The sequence below is a fragment of the Anarrhichthys ocellatus genome, unplaced genomic scaffold, assembly GCF_004355925.1.
Source record: "Anarrhichthys ocellatus isolate YVR2014 unplaced genomic scaffold, GSC_Weel_1.0 scaffold7, whole genome shotgun sequence".
Taxonomy (NCBI): domain Eukaryota; kingdom Metazoa; phylum Chordata; class Actinopteri; order Perciformes; family Anarhichadidae; genus Anarrhichthys; species Anarrhichthys ocellatus.
In genome coordinates, this window is record NW_022280037.1 from 9746490 (window position 1) to 9766675 (window position 20186).

The following is a 20186-nucleotide window of genomic DNA, read 5'->3' on the forward strand; positions in this document are numbered from 1 at the left end:
CCAGTGCTAGCTTGAAACATTTATCAGTCTTGTTTTAAAAGTGTTATTTGAAACTACTGACTGCCTCTTTTGGCAGCGTGGTGCAAAAAGAATATAAAAAAAAGTTGTTTTTAGGGAAAACTGAGGTATATGAATAATAGATGAGCCTTTGCTTGCCGTGTTTGGCCCTCCTGTGCAAAGCGGGCTAATGGCTATCGATGTCTCTAGTTTCCATTAAATTGCCTCATATGAGAGCTCAGTTCAAATGGAGGAAGAGTAGATTCCAGTGAAAAGGAGACAAGGGAATTAAATTATCTCTGAATATAGAAACGCACGCTTGGTCAGCCAATTCTTTGTCCTGACAAGTGTACCAGGTACCAGCGGAATTAGCCTCACGTAAAATTAAGCCCGATCAAGCAAGGCCTCGAAACCTTCCCATGTCTCAATCCTTGTGAGAGGAAAGATGAATGTGTGATACGACTGGAACAGAGCCAGAATTGAACAGATGTGCTCCTTGAAATCATGAGAAACTAGTGATCTGGTCTTTGTCACTGGCACACACACACTTATATATCCCCCTGTATTCCCTTCTCGATCGTATTAATCACTTGGTTATTTCAGCTATTTTCATTGGCTGGCGTACATGTGGGAGAATAATTGGCAAGAATAAATTTGGCCTATATGATGTTGGTTTTGGCAACAACCAAAAAGAAAAGCCAGGAAATACAGATGGCGACCCCTCTCCATTCTTTTCCTCTCTTCATCTCTTCTTCTGTTGATTTCACGCTCTCACAGGCTCACTATAGGCTGCTCTATTCTCCTCTCTCCCCTGTACTATTATCTCCTCGTATTCAACTAACAGGCATGATTTAGGAATTATGGAATTAGGGCAGCGCGCCCATCTCTATTAATGAGGAACGGCATGATGAAAGAGCTTGATCCTGAACGTGCCATCTGTAGTCACTATTACACATTCACTTATTCTATCTCTCCTCTCACTACTTTCTATTCTTTCTCTTCCTTTCATCTTCTCCCTCTCTCACACACACATCCTATGTCAAACACACTCACATTATACCTTAGATGTAATTACAGAGGAAATACTTAGCTCTTCAAGCGCTGTTGGATGTGGCGTTAAATGGTGAAATCACACAGCAGGAAAGTTAACTATGGACCACACACCCATGCATAGTCACACAGTCACAGGAGTCCAGATGGACCATGTGTTATTGCTGAATAATGAATGCTATGTAGACTCTATAAAAGATACATGGGCAGAGAGAGCTGGGCACCATTCATGCACCGTGGGCAGTTCAGTGAGGGCAGTTCCGGAGCGTCCCTTGTGCAAATTTTGAGTTGTTACAAAATGTTCAGCATGTAGGTTTTTGGCATGCATTCTGCTATATGTGACCCAAGAAGGAAACATATTTAGCTGCAGTTAGAGAGGGGGGAAAAACACTTGCCTTTTAGACACCATCAGTTGATATGTTGGGCTGGCAGTCTGCCCAGTGTCTTTGCAGTCACCTTGAACAGGCTTTTGTGGTTTAAACCATAAAACTTGGGAATTACACAGCAGATTCAATGCTAGAGGCTCAGATTTCAGAGCATCTCTCAGAAACACGATGAAAAAGATTCAGCACTCTTGTGTTCATGTAAAATTCCGAGGTGTGGGGGGGGGGGGGGGGGGGGGGGGAGGTCTGGGTGAAGGGTAAATGCTGCACTCATGTGGGGAAAATGAGCAGCGCCTCTTTTTCTCTGGAGTCCTATGACAGGACATCCGCCACCATCATGTGCTGCGTTCAAATGCCCCCAGAAAGCCCCTTCCCCCCTGAGAATTACAGTTTGAAATAAAACTGCTCGAACAGCAGTGAAATATTTCCCTTTATACGCCTCTAAATTTATTTGACAGCAATATAAACTAGTTATTTTGTGGATTACGATTGTAAAAACAAAAAAAAAGCTTTTAAAACAGGAAAGAAAAACAGGAATCTTGATATTTCCGACAGCACATAAAGCACCACCCTACACACTTCAGTCAACCAGACGGTGAAACCACTGAAGGAATCCAAAAGTTACCAAGTTCACATACCGTAAAGAAGGAGGAGTAACGAGCTCGTTTTTTTTTTAAACAAGGAGGGTTAACTGTAAGTATTGACTCCCAGATAAACTTCTCTCTCTCAACATAGTTGTTTGCGTGTGTTTGTGGCGCGAGGTAGTTGACTAGAAAGCGGAACTAGCTAACTAGCTAGTAGCACATTAGCTAGGTTAACGAGTTGGATCCTGTCCTGTTTACGATCCTTACGACACTGCTGCAACCTTTCCGACAATGTAAGACAATTTTAATCTGCTTTTAACAGATTATTCGACACTCTTCGACAGAGTTTCAACTATTTTATTCAGTTTAAAAGTGTTATTTTGGGGGAGTATACAGCCACAACGTTGGTAACTTGGGTGTGGGGCTTTGAAGAAAATATCTATTTCCTTCCTTCGTCACCTGTTGATCAAGTGACCCTCGTTGTATAGTCAGCACTTCACTTTATTCCTCTGCTTTTGAGATAACCAAAGTCAGGTGTGCTGACCTATTTAATTTCCACAACGCAAATGATTAACAACATAACGTATTTTCTCTTACTTCTTAAATTAAAATTGGCGAAAACCTTGTTTTTATTCTCTTTAATCATGCTGTGAAATACATTCATGGTTTAGGGTAAGTCTGTACAGCATGATGTCATCGACCCTCCTTGCTCTTTGTTGTTTTAAGGTCAGCTTAAGTCACCTAGCCCAAAACAATTCAGACTTAACCTAAATAAAACGTGTTGTTATGATTGAGGACACAATGCAGGGTGAATTGTAGAAAATATCGCCTCTTATCTTTCATTATGAAGGAGGATATCAACATAACATGATGGGGATCAAGAGAAGACGTCAGTGTGTGTGTGTGTGTGTGTGTGTGTGTGTGTGTGTGTGTGTGTGTGTGTGTGTGCGCGCGTGCGCTGCAGTCAGAAGTGGAGGAACAGGTTTGGGTAGACTAACAAGAAATGTTTCCCTGTAGCACTTGGGGGGGTTGGTGCTGTGAAGAAACTGCAACATGAATGGGTATATCCTTTTAGGCTGTGAATACATGTAGAGTGGTGTCACAGTCTTGTGTTGTTATCGAGTGTGAGGTGTAAAAAAGAAATATAGGGCTTTCGCTTGTGTGATGATGGGCTCAAATACAAAATAGAATATCGTGTGTGGCTTGGGTGTAACCTTCTAATCACTGTCATGAGGATGAATCAATATCCAGCTAATCTCAGGTCCGTTTTCCTGTCACATATAATCGATCTTTTGGCGTTGACACGTTCATCTGCTTGTGTTGTGGATTGGTCTTTCTAAAGTGTGCGACGTGTGTGTGTGTGTGTGTGTGTGTGAATGAGTCCTCCGTCAGTTGTAAACTCGTAGTATCTTGCCAAGTCCCAATGATCAGTTAGAAAAAGCAGTCAAGCCTGTGTGAACCAAATGCCCTGACTGCCCTCTTTCCAAAAAGAAGAGAAAAATGCAGAGTCAACAACATTAAATCCTCTGTGCTGTCTGCCAAGTAGACTATCCGTGTTCCCTGTCTTTTTTTTATCTCAGGATGGTTGGTTTGCTGCAGGTTTGAAAGGGAATGTGAAGTTCAGGGGTTATTTGAGAAAAAAGAAAATGCCACTTGAACTTTAAAGGAAAAGAGGATAAAGCTGTTTCCTGAATGGTATCTTTTGAAAACAAAAAAAAGATGGAGCTTTGTGTTTTATGGCTAACCAGTGCTGTCCTCCTCTTTAAAGTGCAGAGTTTCTGCATCACAGAAAACAAGCTTACGGCTTGGCTTACGAAGATCTTGATCTTGTGTTACCGTGTGCACCAAAGGCTGTCTGAGGCTGCCGTCACACCTCTCATGTCAGTGCACCCTGTGACGCTGGGCGGCATGAAGGTCACTTGATTCACAAAATAAAAGATATTGTTCGGATTTGTGTCTGCTAAAACGTTCTGCGGAGTAGCCTCGCTCATGTTGTGATCAGAACGTATGTCCAAATGGATTACACAACCCAGTGAAACCACACTGTGTTACTCATGTTCTGCAGCTTCTGCCTGTCTGTGTAGTTGTACCCATGGGAAACCAGTGTTTACAACATGGAAAGTACTGTGGTGGTGACTCTTTGCTAAGTCTCTCATGTCGTCCTGCCTTCCTCTAACACGTGGCGGCCTTTTAATTCTGATCCCCTCCTCTTTTCTATGCTTTGTCTCTACATAAATATTAACTGAAAGCATCGGAAAATGTTGAATTTCACAAGCAGTGGCCCTTAGTGGCCAACCACGATCACCACTTCCTGCTGCTGGTTTACAATAAGAGCCTCTCAGTGACACTTCCTGACATCATGCCCGCCCTGCTGTGCATATTTTGGAAGCTCATGACATCAGAATTTTGTCCTACTGATCTCAGTAAGTCACATAAGATCAGTAGTTTAACTGAATTATCTGTTTCTTTTGAAATGAAGCATTATTTTTTTTTTGTGATCCATTAACTGACACGAAGAACGTCGTCAATGAGGAGTTAAACTTTTATTTATGTATTACACCTAACAGCATTGTATTTGTAAACCTTCTACCGCGCTTTCAGCCCATTGCATAGGTGTCGTGTTTCCACTGTTGGACAATCATTTATTGTGGTTGCATTAATACTTTTTTTTTTTTTTTTTTTTTACATTATAAATTATCCCCAAATCTTATTGTGCAAATTATATGATTATTATTACGGCATGAGGAACCTGCAGATTCAATCATCCGTCTATATTGCTCCTTGTTTAGGCCATAAACGCTAATATTGTCATTTTAGGCCTTTAAAGACCACTTATTTGAAAAGGCCTACACTTTTGACACTGCATATAAAAGAGTAACATGCTTTTTTACACAGGTTTGGTTTATTAATTCAACTTTTATCATTTCATCACACTGTTATTTTTATGACTTTAAGTCAAGTATTGGTTTTGTGGTCACCTTTTGGTTGGTTTTACATACTTTTAATTCTGATTTCACAGCCTCCTCATCTCTGTTCTCTTATTGTGATCAACCATCCTGCTACTAGCCACACTGCAGCTCAACTTTACGCCAACAAGGAGCTGCTGTAGGCTCACAAGAAACGGAGTTTTGCTTCATAATTGAAAACGTTGTTTGTTTCCTTTTATCAGCAGGCCGTCTGTATGTGTTCAGACTCCCAACACTCTTCCGGGGGCATTAAAAGAGCCCGCTTTGTTTAGGTTTTGCATCTTCTTCCTTTTCCATGTGACATGAACACATTGATGTCCTCATGCAGTAGATGTTTGGTCCTTAAATGTGTTTTCCATATTTATGATTTCACTCTGAAAATATATTCCACAGCAGTGAGCACTAAGTAGTTCTTGGCATAATAATGTGCTGCAGCATTAAGTATTCAAACACTGACCCCCGATGTACATTATATGAATTGGAAAGAACCAGAAAAAGTCTTAATTCAGCAGAAGTCTTGGTCGCATTTAAATAACCAAACTTGTAGGATAATTAATTGTATTTGGAATCAATATGATGCTTTATTCCCTCTCACTTCAGTCCCTGGTCTGGAGAGTATTTTGCGTTGTCTTTCATACTAGCCTGCAGTAAAGTAAGGTCTCAGATCTGTTTTAGTCACAGAGCTTCACGATAATTGATGCCCTCTGATGTGACCGAATTTATTTTAAATTTGATTTTCTTCCAGGCCGCAGAATATCGAGCTCGGCGCCAAAGGGGGAACCTCCAAACAGGACAGCAGCAACATGGATGACATGACTGTGGAGCAGATCGCCATTAAGGCCAACCAAGTGACTGACGAGGTACTGAGTAACACACACACACACACACACAGCTCTTCCTCTCATTGTGTTTTTCTCTTTGTTTGAATATGAATCTTCCTTAAAGTAATATTCTGTCCAAAATTTGACAACCTTTGACTGACACCGTTCAACTATGCGACACTGAAAAGGAAGATTTAGGTTCATTATCACTTTCATTCAAGCAACAAACAAAACAAATACACGTATACTAATTATCCCCAAAACTGCAGTTGTTTAAAATTATATGAATGTAAACAAATGCTGCTGGAGCTGAGAATGCAAAGTCTTAAAGCAATACTTTGACATTTTGCTTTCTTGTGAATAGTTGGATGGGAGATTCAATTACACTCATGTCTTTAGGCCAAATAAGGTTATCTTAGCTTAGCATAAAAACTGGAAACTGGGGGAAACAGCTAGCCTGACTCTGTCTAAAGGTCTATGGTCTGTCTCAAAAATCCACCTATCAGCATCTCCTAAAGCTCACTAATTGACACACAGACGTGAGTATGAACTTCTTGTTTGATGTCGAAAGCATGTTCAGTTTCTTCGTGTAATTTGTGTATTCGTATTATTTAAATATTAACCATAGTTGAAAATCATCAGGATTTACCATTATTTTTGGTGAAATAACCATTTTAGCCATAACCATATTGAAGACTGCACATTTTGGTTCAGCTGGAAAAGCATCAGTAGGGCGAAATAATAACACACACACGTACTCCTGGGCTTAAATATACAGTGGGTACGGAAAGTATTCAGACCCCTTTAAATTTTTCACTCTGTTTCATTGCAGCCATTTGCTAAAATCAAAAAAGTTCATTTTATTTCTCATTAATGTACACTCGGCACCCCATCTTGACAGAAAAAAACAGAAATGTAGAAATTTTTGCAAATTTATTAAAAAAGAGAAACTGAAATATCACATGGTCATAAGTATTCAGACCCTTTGCTGTGACACTCACATTTAACTCGCATGCTGTCCATTTCTTCTGATCCTCCTTGAGATGGTTCTACTCCTTCATTGGAGTCCAGCTGTGTTTAATTAAACTGATTGGACTTGATTAGGAAAGGCACACACCTGTCTATAGAAGACCTTACAGCTCACAGTGCATGTCAGAGCAAATGAGAATCATGAGGTCGAAGGAACTGCCCAAGGAGCTCAGAGACAGAATTGTGGCAAGGCACAGATCTGGCCAAGGTTACAAAAGAATTTCTGCAACACTCAAGGTTCCTAAGAGCACAGTGGCCTCCATAATCCTTAAATGGAAGAAGTTTGGGACGACCAGAACTCTTCCTAGACCTGGCCGTCCAGCCAAACTGAGCAATCGTGGAAGAAGAGCCTTGGTGAGAGAGGTAAAGAAGAACCCAAAGATCACTGTGGCTGAGCTCCAGAGATGCAGTAGGGAGATGGGAGAAAGTTCCACAAAGTCAACTATCACTGCAGCCCTCCACCAGTCGGGGCTTTATGGCAGAGTGGCCCGACGGAAGCCTCTCCTCAGTGCAAGACATATGAAAGCCCGCATAGCCCGCACAGACTATGAGAAATAAGATGCTCTGGTCTGATGAGACCAAGATTGAACTTTTTGGCGTTAATTCTAAGCGGTATGTGTGGAGAAAACCAGGCACTGCTCATCACCTGCCCAATACAATCCCAACAGTGAAACATGGTGGTGGCAGCATCATGCTATGGGGGTGTTTTTCAGCTGCAGGGACAGGACGACTGGTTGCAATTGAAGGAAAGATGAATGTGGCCAAGTACAGAGATATCCTGGAAGAAAACCTCTTCCAGAGTGCTCTGGACCTCAGACTGGGCTGAAGGTTCACCTTCCAACAAGACAATGACCCTAAGCACACAGCTAAAATAACAAAGGAGTGGCTTCGGAACAACTCTGTGACCATTCTTGACTGGCCCAGCCAGAGCCCTGACCTAAACCCAATTGAGCATCTCTGGAGAGACCTGAAAATGGCTGTCCACCAACGTTCACCATCCAACCTGACGGAACTGGAGAGGATCTGCAAGGAAGAATGGCAGAGGATCCCCAAATCCAGGTGTGAAAAGGTTGTTGCATCATTCCCAAGAAGACTCATGGCTGTACTAGCTCAAAAGGGTGCTTCTACTCAATACTGAGCAAAGGGTCTGAATACTTATGACCATGTGATATTTCAGTTTTTCTTTTTTAATAAATTTGCAAAAATTTCTACATTTGTTTTTTTCTGTCAAGATGGGGTGCCAAGTGTACATTAATGAGAAATAAAATGAACTTTTTTGATTTTAGCAAATGGCTGCAATGAAGCAAAGAGTTAAAAATTTAAAGGGGTCTGAATACTTTCCGTACCCACTGCACAGTAGCACTGAAAGAGGGGAGGTAATTAGATTCATTGTGTTCACAGTTAATTATTAAGCTAAGCATTAATAGGACGCGTGTGAGGCTTTATGCCTAATTTAGCCGGATGGCTCCCTTTCCCCTCTGTGGCTTTGAGAGTTTGAATGTTGTCAGCTATATCTAAGCGTTTTTATTATCAAGGAGATGATTGGTTCATCAGCACTCTGGGGCACGATATGATCAGCCATCTGATTCGAATGAACCTACTCTAGCTGGGCTTGTAGCTGTGCGCTTCAACTTCCTGTATTGTTGACTGTACCCGTCTCTGTGTGTTTTCTTCTTCTTCTTTCTTGACTTTTTTCTCCATTTGTGCTTTCTGACTTAACTTGCGGTTTTCTCTTTCTCCGTTTCCTCCTTTTTACTGCTGCCTGGTTGACTAAGCAGCTCGTAGAAGGGACGGAGCATGGGAGAGTCCTTCTGCTAATGCTTCCTCACACTTTGGCTTTGGGTAACCGCTCGTACCCGAAACACTCAGAGCATGGCTGTCAATGTATCAGGGCAACGCTGGAATTTGTTATGATAAGGTTTAGGAAGTCTACACACAATCTGTTTCCCATGTCCAGTCGTTAAAATGGCTTCCACGCCCGTCAACATTGTGGCAAAGTTATTAAAATGTTTGTGTGCTACTTCCTCATCATCCTGGTACATTGCAGCCAATTAGTACCTGTAGTGCATTTTATGTTTTGTTTTTCTGTGGATGAATAAGACTTGAATTGTGTGTTTTTATTTATTTTATTTTTTCAAACCTTACATGTAGCTTTGCTGGAGCCTTGCACGTACCTCGCCTAACTGTACTTCCATTTAAGCCATCCCAAAACGAATGATAAAAATACCACGCCACTGTCTGTATCTCAAAGATCTGTCGCAGCACCCCAATCTGGAAAATTTGGCTACGGCAGCGATTTTGGGCTTAATTAGCCAAGTTCAAGGATTTTTAGGAGGCACAACGTAATGTTTATCCACCCAAGTGATGTTCTGGCTAAGCCAACAGGAAACATGGCTGAGCTCAACGCGTCCCTCGCGCCAATTCCATGTTTGTCTGTTTCTCAACTCGCTGATTAATGTATTCAGAGCAAACATAACTGGGAGAGGATGAGGCATCGGCTCCCCGCTCTCTCCTGTTAACAGTTAATTAGGGATGGTAACAATGGAGTCATGCCCTGAGTCACTTCCTTGCTTTGCTCCTTTTGGATGCTCTGCTCTCTGTACAGCTCTCGCTATTAATAGAGACACAAAGGCCTGACTCACCTGAACTGACTGCATTCCAGTTCGTCGTCAAATGTTTTTGTCTCTGTGTGTGTTTTTGTCTGTCTTGCTGTAGATTGTTAACTTTTGTGCCAGCCGTACTCGTGTACAGTTAGAGTTTAGACCCATGAACACTGTAGCTGTGTCCCAAATCCATACAACAGATTCAAAGGAGATGTGTGGTGTGTTCACACGGGAGAAATGGCAAAATGAAGTGTACTAAACGCTGAGTTTTGAGTGTGATGAAACTAAAATGGTAAACTTGAGCATTCAGTTTATTGTAGCATTTGGCATTGAACAGCAGATGATTCTCACAACTGAGAGGCGGGAACTTAAGAATATTTTGCCTTTTTTTTTTTTTTTTTTTTTTTTTTTTTGTTAAAAAATATAGCTTTTAATCAATTGTCAGAATTGACGATTCATTTACCGTCTGTCAGTTAATGGATGAGTTGACTAAAAGTTTGAACTGGAGGAGGGGCTCACAGCCGTCCATTAAATGTCAGGAAATAAAGAAAAATATCTCAAAGCACAGGTTGATTTATTCAAAATGATTGTTTTGTTCAACAAATATCTTAGAAGACTAAAATAACCCAGCAAATATTATAAACAATATATAAACAGAAAAGCATCAACAGTGTGGACAATCAAAATAGAATCTGTGTTTATTTCTCTAATCTTGAACAAATCGTATAAAAATATGTACTTTTAGAAATAACTTATCAAAACTGTTGAAATGATGGTAATGCTCTGGTCACTGAAATCAAATTACTGAATGTTTAATTGGATAATTCACCATCGTGGTCTGATCAAATGAATTCAATTGTGTCCATGATGTGAAAAGGCTTTGTGATATCAAGGAAATGATCTTCATGTGTTCCATCTTCTGCAATAACGGCCTTAAAACTTTGAATTGCACCGAACAAAGCGGCCCGATGAATTCTTAAATAATCTCTCTGCTCATGTGTGTGTGTGTGAGATGCATAAATGATAATCATGGCTGAAATCTAGTATTCTGTTATTAATGCAGTTTTGGAATAAGACTCCACTCGTTCTTTTGTGGAAAACTAGTCGATGCTGTTTTGCGTCGTAGGTGTAATGCACGTTATGTCCACGAACAGACTGTATGATGAGTTTCCTCCACCTGAAATCTACCTGATTGTCTTTATTAATTTTACTCGCCTCCTTTTTATTCACTAACACCTGCTGTTTTTTCCTTCAGTCACTGGAAAGCACACGCAGGATGCTGCAGATGGCAGAGGAGGTGAGACTCTGACAGTTTGTATTGACACAAAAGCATCTTATTTACCAGGTTCATGTTTGTCTATTACTGCACATACCTGGATGAGGATTAGGAATGTTTTATTAATAGCAGTCTTTTAATGCTCTAAATTGAAAAGTTAATGTTCTCCTTTTTACAAGGAAGTATTAGTTAATAATTAAATGTTCATAATTTAAGGTTCTAGTATTTCGAGGAGTAATTTTCACAAGTCATAGTATCATATGGAAAGTTTGTCTGTTTTCTCAACAAAGCCAATATCCTACTAAATTCCGAAATGTATCAAAGCCTGGTGTTTTTCATTCTTTATGAAGCATACATCCGTCTGTAATCTTTCCGTTGGTTCTGAATCTTTGCTACTCTTTTGTTTTGCAGAGCAAACAGACCGGCACCAACACCCTGGTGATGCTGGACGAGCAAGGAGGTGAGGAGACGTACAAAAACAACACTGCTAGTAGTTTTGATGCAGATGTTTGTGTTGCTCTTTGTCTGTGGCAAAGAGTGAATGTTAATGGTTCAGTGCAAAAAGTCACCCATAGTCACCCATTTTTGGGATGGTCGTCATGCTATCGCACTTATTTTGCAAGTTTTTGTATCGGCTAAAATCAACCAGATGACATTGTGCCACAATACAAATTGCATTATTCCAATAACATTTGGATTTCAAAGACGTTAAGACGTATCCGTGTTTTAGTGTGCTTCAGCATTAGCCTGAATGATCATGGAACTAATTTCTGTAACGTGCATCCCAAAATATTGTTGTAGTAAACCAGTGTTTGGTAACTATTTGTCCCAATTTTATTTTCTTGTGTTGTTTATTGGCTGTAACTTTAATGCCTTCCCTGTTTTATGATTGTTCATTTGTAATTATTTGATGTTTTACCTGCATTATGTTATTTTTTGTTATGTTTTTGTTGCTGCAACGACCCAGTTATTGACCCAGTTTAGGATTCCTCACAGTGATCATTGAAGGTGCGACGTGTAATGGCTGGCCACAAGCTCCAAACAGATTGGGGGCAGTTTTTCCTCCACCTCCCAAAAAAACCTCCAAATAGAACTGCTATGGTGTAATGTTTACGAGTGGTGTTGGCTTAAAGCTTGCTCCGCTCAGGTTTAGCAGGAACCATAGTAGCAAGAAGACCCGGTGGGTGGAGGAGGTTCGTTGATTTCAGCTACACACCTGTCAAGCCAACAACTCCTGGTGTATAAACTGATGAAATGTTCCTAGATCTAGAGAAGAAGAATCTCAATTTGTGTGCGTGTGTGTTTCAGAGCAGCTGAGGCGTGTGGACGAGGGCATGGACCAGATCAACCAGGACATGAGACAGGCTGAGAAAAACCTGACTGACCTCTCCAAGTGCTGTGGCCTCTGTGTCTGCCCCTGTGACAGGTACACTGTGAACCACCGAAGCCTCCACATCACTGCTGTGTGTCGTCATGCGTTTCTCTACTCTTTGTGTGCTGTGCGTGTTTGGTAATGTGCAACAGGTATGTGGCTGGTTTGTGAAGGAAATAAATTCACAGTGATGAATAATACCAGTATAAGGAAGGGTTATTAAACAAGTTTGTGTTCATTTGCATATTTTACTTTGATATATTTTATGTTATGTAAAGTGAGAGGGGCTATTCCCGTTGATGTTCTCCATAGACTGTTAGATGACTGACAGTTGGAGCACTTCTACGACTTGGTTAGGCATGAAACTCTTCTGGTTGAATCATCAGAACAATAGTTCACCAACTGTGATACAAATTATCTGATTCTTAGGCCAAAAAATATAGTCAAAGCATCGTGCTGTTGGTTTGAAATTCTCTTAAAAACGCCCTTAACAGCTGTTGAAAGTTAGACTTAAGGTGCTGATACAAACGAAATATGTAATCGGCAGCTTGAGTTAATTCACTTTTGGATTCTGGGTCAATTTTTGAATGAATTCAGCAACTATGATGCGGTGGTTTTGAATTCTCTACCGCTTCAATTTCCACCAGGCCAAACTGAAATTGGTGGCTTTTCCATAAACTTAAAGGATTGTTCCAATACCCAGGAGTCCTGTGTCTGTTAAGTAACGTTGATGATATCATTAATAGAAAACATTGAAATGGGAGTAAACAGCTGTGCAAACAGTTCACCACTTCAACAGGTTATCATCGTGGGATGGAACGCTTCCATGACTGATCGGCGTTGTGTGATTTCACATGAACACACACTGAGTAGGACGAGGAGAGAGTGAAATCTTCTTGTCAAATGTGAATCTTATGGTGAAAAGATTGTTAAACAATTTGTCGCATTCCCAACTGCTTATGGATGAGTAGGGAACGTGACAGTTCTTAACAAGACTGGTGCTGCTCACTGCAGAGCGTACTTTACCTTCTCCATCAAACCAAACTGGTCTGCAGTGTGTGTGTGTGTGTGCGTAGTAAGATCATATCTGGTTCTAAACATGGAAAACAAATCTCCCCAAAATGCTTTCCCTTTGGAGAAGAGGATTCTTTGATGAATACCGTAAGATAAGGTAGGGAATCTTTTGAATTTGCTGTGTCTGTAGTAATAGCCGACTCGTGGCCTTATTAACCTTTTTGTGGATGTTTTTTATTTTGTGGATTTCCTGGTTTGTGTTGACTTTCCGCTTTTCCTCCAGGGTGTCGTCGATCGAGCACGACTCAAAATACAAGCGTACCTGGGGTCTGAGAGGAGCCGACGGAGAAACTGACTCGAACGGCTCAAAAATAGTCTCGAGGCAGCCCTCGGGTGTTCGCAACGGCCAGGCCGGCCAGGTGAACGCCTCGGCGCCCTCCGGCCCCTACATCAAGAGGTACGAGAACATTATCAGAAGCATGTTTTTAATTTATATGTTGCATGTAGTTTTCAATTGACGTAGTGAGACACATCTGACGGAGCCTTGCGTAACATCTACAGGATAACCAACGATGCTCGTGAGGATGAGATGGAGGAGAATCTGGATGCAGTCGGCAGCATCATTGGCAACCTGAAAACGATGGCTCAGGACATGGGCACCGAGATAGACCAGCAGAACAAACACATTGACAGCATCGCTGATAAGGTAGCGGTCTGACGTTATTGACGTTCTAATCGTTTCGGCCTGTTAATGCACATTTTTACTTTCTCTGCTGTGACTTGTATATCGAGGTCGATGGCCAAATCAAAGGGATTCTGTGGAGTTTTTCACCAATTGTAGCTCTATAGAGCAGTGATTTTACAAGCAACGATGCACAAACCTCATGGTTTCAGGCTGTTCCACTGATGGACAGTTGCTGGACAGCAACGCAGAAGGTAGAAGTCTGCTAGTTTTTAATCATGGATTTAAACAATGCAGGATTTAGAATTAGTATTTTAATCGGCTTTGCAAAAGGAGGGAAGAAAAAAATCAACCGAACATAAGAGCCAGCTGCCAACCAAATATAAAATAGTATTATGTTGATTAACAAGTTGCCATTCGCTATTTGTGTACATTTTACGACCGCTCGCCTCCACTTCAAACGATGCGAGCACGATGATGAAGAAATGTGCATTAAAAACATTAAAACATCTAGTAAAATGGTAGAATAACCATCAATGTGGCATGTCTTGATAAACCTTACAGTGAAGGTGTCAATAAATATATAATAATAAACAAAGTTATATGTGAGGAATGGGTTGGTTTCATATATGAGTAGTTATTTACAGACTGTTGTGACAAAATGCACTAGAACCCAAATTCTGACATGGAATGGATGTTCCATTGTTTGAATCCATTTAATGAAGCGTTTGCAAAGCTAATTTAATCTTTCGTTGGCGTCCATCTTTACTAGGCAGCAGTCTTCTTATCCACTCAAAAAAAAAAACCCTGCATATTGGCACTAGAGTTCATGAACTCCACAGGGAACTTCAAATGCGTTTTTCTTCTGCATTTGAAGTCGGTGAATTGCGAGGTGAAGAGTCCATGCGATGCATATTCACCCGTTTTAATTGATTCCTTTTCTTTCTTTCAGGCGGAAATGAACAGGGCTCGTATTGAAGAAGCCAACCAGAGAGCCAACAAGCTCATCAAGTAGACAACGAACCCTTCTTCTGCCAGTTCTATCCATCAACCTTGAGCCTCTGTCGCAACACACACACACACACACACACACACACACACACACTGCATACTTGTGCACATGCATCTTTGACATAAAAAGAAATTCAGTCAGGAAGAATCTCTTTGCCAGCACCGTGCTCGCTTTATACTGCACTAAGATGTAAATATAATACGCAAACATTCTATATTTTACAAATTGGCCGCCATCTTTGACACACGCATTCATAGTCATGCTGGACTTTGAGAAGCAGGAAGGGCATCAGCACCTGCACCAAAGAGGAAGGGACTGACTGCCTGCCTGCCTGTCACTGCTGGTCGATACCAAATATGTATAATATCTCAACATTCAGAGGAAGGGAAGTAGCACAGGTCAGCTGCTTGTCTTTCCTATTGTTTCTTTGTTTAGCCGTTCTCTTAAACGTATGAACTGTGTCTCTCTGTCTGTGCGAGGTCATGGATACATGCCTAGCTGACCTTTAGTTCGCATTAATTAACGTATCCCCTTCTGTCGGTCCCATCTTGATACAGCTACATCGAGTTTAATCATAAAACATTGACTTTGAAACAAATGCATCTTATTCTAATGCTTATTGATTCAGTGTGTAATTAGGTTTATTGTACCATGTGTGTTTTGAGATTATGTGCTTATTTAATAATTCTTTATCAAGCAGAAATGACTTGTGAATAAAGTTGTTCAACACTTTGTTCTCATGTCATTTATGCCGTTTCAGATGTAAAAGCTATTTCATAAGATAAGAAATGTTGTGCTTTGGAGTGAGTCACTGCAAATCCTTTAATGCTACAATTCAAAGCACATAACCCCTGAATGAGAGCAATTCAATATTATTTAAGAAGATGTTCTGACTGAGAAGTCTAGGTTGTTGTAACTATTGCAAGAAAATGGTGAGGTGCTGAACTGGTGTTAGAGATTTAATATATACTAGTAATCACGTGTCCTTCAAATGTGAAGAAGGGTCAGTCGGCACCATGAGGAACATTATCATTAATTAAGCATCGAGTATATTTCATAACGCGGGATATCTGAAACATACCGGTAGATTTCTCATAAATGGATCAATTCCTGTACTTCATACTTAGTGTCTCTGGTGATTTATCAGCCCGTGTTGATGAAACATATTGTAGCTGTTTATATTAATTGCCCATAGTCATTCTTTTAATCTAAATTCATTCTTCTGTCTTCGTCATCTCCGGGTTAATAGAGATTTATGGCACCCAGGAGGAGATTTAACAGCCTATGCAGGGTTCCTAGTAAGTCTGGTAATATGTGGAAAATTGAATTTCCTCAAGTTTGATAATTGCAGTCTTTAAAAGTATGAAAACAAATGTTCAGTTGTGAAACACATTGTTTAATCCGCTATCGTTTCTCATGCACACTAGGTCGTTGTCATTATGGCATATGCGGCAGTTTTGTCATAATGAAAACTTAAAAGGTTACAAATTTAAGAAATAAGTCTGGAAAAAATATAATTTAGAAATGTGAGGCTGCAGGAACCCTGTCGATGCCTCCCGGATGATTCATGGTTTTGTTGTAACAGCCGTTTGTATCGCAAACTGCTGTGAAATCTGGCTACAAGAGGAGCAGAGCTGCAGTAAAATGATAATATCTAGTGATGGAAAGCATCATTTGTTGTTGCCGAAGCCGTAGCCAGGTGGAGAAATGACTGCTGGCAGCGAGATGCTACAGTATACGCGTAAATGAATGTCAAAGAGGCAAATGTTGACGCGGAATATGTCCTGGCAGCCTCTGTTTAGGCCTCACTGTGCAAATTTGGCATATAATAAAGTAATACAGAATGCTGGAAATATCTCTTGTATGCTTATTTGTTTTGAAGAAAAGTGATGATTTGTATGCTCCGCTGCAGTCGTACACCTATTGAGTTTGTAAAGATTGAAATGATGTTATTCAGGGCTTTGTATTGCTGCAAGTGATCATCCTCCGCCTGTTACTTGTCAGCTGAGATGTAATTAGTCGAGCCCGAGGCCGACTCGCTGTCTTCAGGCCGTTTATTCATTGTTTCACAAACAGCCACTGGAATGTAAATCCAACCTTTTTGTTGATTTTCACGATGTTCATATGCAGCTCGTATCATCTGAAATTAGCTCGGTTAGCAGTTGACTGTTTAACAAAGTGCCTGTTGTTTAACACCTGCCTCTGTTAAGTTGTTTTTATTCAATAAATCTATTCTGAAATGAACATTCTTGGACATTTTCAATGCATTAACAATTAGAATGAAATCAGTATTCATTAAACATCTGCAAAGGTACAACTGTGGACATGAGTTTGACATTAAGGAAAGAGATTCAAATGACAATAAATAAACCCAAACTGTATAGATTCAGAAGTTTATTTTAAAGTTTATTCTCTCAAAATGTATTTGATATTTCATCATATAACATCATTCTTTTGGATATTTTACATAGCTAGAGAGTACAAAAGGCAGATTAAAAACCACTGAACAGGAAAAGCAGGAAGAAGTGGAGGAATAAACAAAGTGGAGGTGACAGAGTAGGAAGTGTTGGAATCTGAATTCCTGTAGATAGTGACCAATAAAAACAAGACTGAATAAAGGTTTCCCCAAACCATTTAAAGGTGCTTTTATAACAGATGTGATTACTGGTACTGGAAGCTGAAAAACATCTGTATTTGTTAAGATGGCCACAAGAAGGTTATAGATGTAACATTATTTTTCCTTTTCTATATGTAAATAATCTAGACAGATCATCATGATGCTACCATATTTCCTCTTGAGCTGAACAGTCTCCATCTTTCTACGCCTAACTTCCATCATTCCTATGAGGTCACTTGAGTTGGATCGTGGTTCGGGGACGGAGCCCACAGTACAAGGCAAGACGGCAGTGGGTGAGTGAATGTGATAAGTTAACGTCGATAAATGCAGCTCCACGTACTCTATACTCCCCGTGTATCGACTCAAACTGTCTTATTCTATAATGGCTTTATTGTGGAAAAGTACCAGATTCTCACTTCCTCCTTTACATTCATATTAAAGACACATTCCCTCAGCTCCATACTGCTACTGAATGATCCTCGCCTTAGATGAAGAGCATGCCTGGTCCTGCTGTGTGGTTTGATTCAGCCGACCCACGGATTGTCCTTGACTTTGGCCGTTTACGTAAATCTGGTTGAATAATGGTCCAGGCTGGTTTTCTGCTTTTACAAGAACGCCTGGTTTAATTTCTAGTTGGCTCTAATTTAACACTCTGCTTTTGTGGCACATAAAATGTAGTGTTTGATATCCAAGGGGTGTTTCATAAAGCAAGATTACCAGTTAAATAAAGCAATTCTCACCTAGGGGACCATGGAAACGTTACCTTCCAGACTAGCCTGGTGTTTGTCAGGTTAGTTTAGCTTCACCTCAGGCTGAACCCAGTGTTTTGTACGCTAGTACTTGTTAAATTTAACACATTTTGCTCTTTTTACATACTTAAAATTTGAACTCTTATATTCTTCAGTCACAATTCCAGCTAACACGTGTTCATTTAAATGCACTGCAACTAGTATGAAGGCTAAGAAACAACTTTGACCCATGACTGTACTCGTGGTTTGCAGCTTCTTCACCATCTGTTTCCTCTTTAAATGTCACTTAAATAACTTTTGAGGCCGGCAGCCAATCCGACGGCATTTCACCAGATGGAGGCTGTTATTTAACTCGTCCAAACCAAGTAGCATTATCCAACTATTGCCATAAGTAACCTGGCTGGAGTCTTATTGCGTGCATCTTTATACGTCAACTTTCCTCTTTACGTTAATGTGTTGCACTTATTATACAAAGAAAGTTCACATTACTGTCCGAGTCCGGCAGTGGTTTTGTTAATTTTTTAAATAATATTTTACTCTCCATATTATGTAGAATATGTGGCGCTCTGTGGCAGCAAACATCGCAGATGAACAAAGAATGTCGTCAGTGCTTCGTGTCTCGGGTCTGTGTTTCAAAGTAAAACACACTTGACTTTAGGAAACCGATTAATCCTGGTCCAGTTCATTTCAAGTCAGGCTTTCCACAATAAGAGCTGTTTTTATTAAGAAACACCCCCCAGATATCTGCTAACACAATACAAGTTCTAATGCGTGTCCCTACAAGCCAAAGTTGAAGACAAATAAGGCGGGTCAAGTGTGGTCTTGACTGAGGGTTCAAGAATATCACAATAGCACCATATCAAACCAACGTAAAACATACTTCATGCAGCTGTAGATATATATACTGTTTGTGTATATATGTTAATGAATAGATATGAAATGGAGGGTTCAATACACAAGTGTTGAATATATTTAAAGTTCACAGAAATAACTACCGCCACAGTTCAGTTGAGAATACGACCGTACTCACAATAATACGATCAATAATCACAACTTGTGTCTCGTGACCGATCATATTTCATCGGTGACCATTTTAAAATCTCAACAGTCGAACCCTTCACAGTGCATAGAGCATTTAGTTTGCATGCCTGCAATTACACTTGTGTGTGTGTGTGTGTGTGCGCGCACTGTACTACGGTTTAGCTCTTCACCAAGTCTTTACTCTGCATTTACAAAGCTTTTTAAAGTCTGTTAAACTCACTCTGGTTCTGTAAGTAGCATTGAGCGCTCCAAATTCAACCAGCACAGTATTACAGTTCACAACCATTGTATAAGGCAGATTAATAAAAGTACTCCTTCGTACTCTTGGGTCACCCCGTGTTCATTACAGGCCTTCATATTGTACATGGCTATATCAGAGCATGCCATACGAAAGCAAATAAAACGCAGCTAAAGAAAAAGTTTTACAAACATTCTTTGGTTGAGTGTGAAAGGAGCATTCCTGTGCTTTTAATTGAATTGCTTTGAATTTGGCATTTGTTAAAAACAACACAAAGAAGAAGAAAAAGTGGACCTTTGCAATGAAACACTGGCTTAAATACAGGCAAACGAGTGATGGCTTTAGCCTAAACTACAAGAAATGTGTTTACTCTTGTAAAATAATATAAAAAATCGAGTGATTAAGAAGCTGTCTTTGACTGATTGTACACCAATACTACGTTCTCTTTCCAGGTTGCCAAGGCAACCCCCTCCCCTTTTGATGGCCTTTCCATCTCTTTTTACTTCTTTTTGGCAAAGCGTCTGAACTTCTTTTCCTTGTCTTTCTTGGCAGAACTGGGCTCCGGGAGTGCAGTTGAGGAGGAGGGAGGAGGTGGAGGAGGCAGGCTGTGGGCTCTGGCCCCTGAGGGCCCCGACGCCTCCTCCACTGCCAGGGGTTGAACGGCCTTCTCCATGGCCTGGCTCCAACGCTGGAGCTCCTCCTGAAATTAAAACACACACACACACACCACGGAGGCTTACAAAGGGAAGTCC

General features: G+C 40.5%; 2 protein-coding genes across 5 annotated transcripts in view; one reads left to right on the forward strand and one right to left on the reverse strand.

Moving 5' to 3' along the window:
• The first annotated feature begins 1940 nt into the window (after window positions 1-1940).
• snap23.1 (synaptosome associated protein 23.1) lies at window positions 1941-17033 on the forward strand. 2 transcript variants are annotated; one of them, XM_031847833.1, is made up of 8 exons: window positions 1941-2123; window positions 5726-5840; window positions 10689-10730; window positions 11121-11169; window positions 12018-12135; window positions 13379-13552; window positions 13657-13801; window positions 14730-17033. In XM_031847833.1, the coding sequence occupies exons 2-8, from the start codon at window positions 5784-5786 to the stop codon at window positions 14790-14792; spliced, it is 648 nt and encodes a 215-aa protein (XP_031703693.1). In that variant the 5' UTR covers window positions 1941-2123; window positions 5726-5783; the 3' UTR covers window positions 14793-17033. The 2 variants fall into 2 exon arrangements, with proteins under 2 accessions (XP_031703693.1, XP_031703692.1); XM_031847832.1 differs by lacking the exon at window positions 1941-2123 and adding an exon at window positions 2143-2307.
• The window catches only part of sptb (spectrin, beta, erythrocytic), a 42691-nt gene continuing 39328 nt past the window's right edge, over window positions 16824-20186 (reverse strand). The window contains exon 36 of one of the 3 annotated variants that reach the window (XM_031847829.1): window positions 16824-20134. In XM_031847829.1, the coding sequence (XP_031703689.1) occupies window positions 19934-20134 (201 nt within the window). In that variant the 3' untranslated portion in view covers window positions 16824-19933. The remainder of the gene's footprint in view (window positions 20135-20186) is intronic. The other 2 variants (XM_031847831.1, XM_031847830.1) reach the window with 2 other exon arrangements.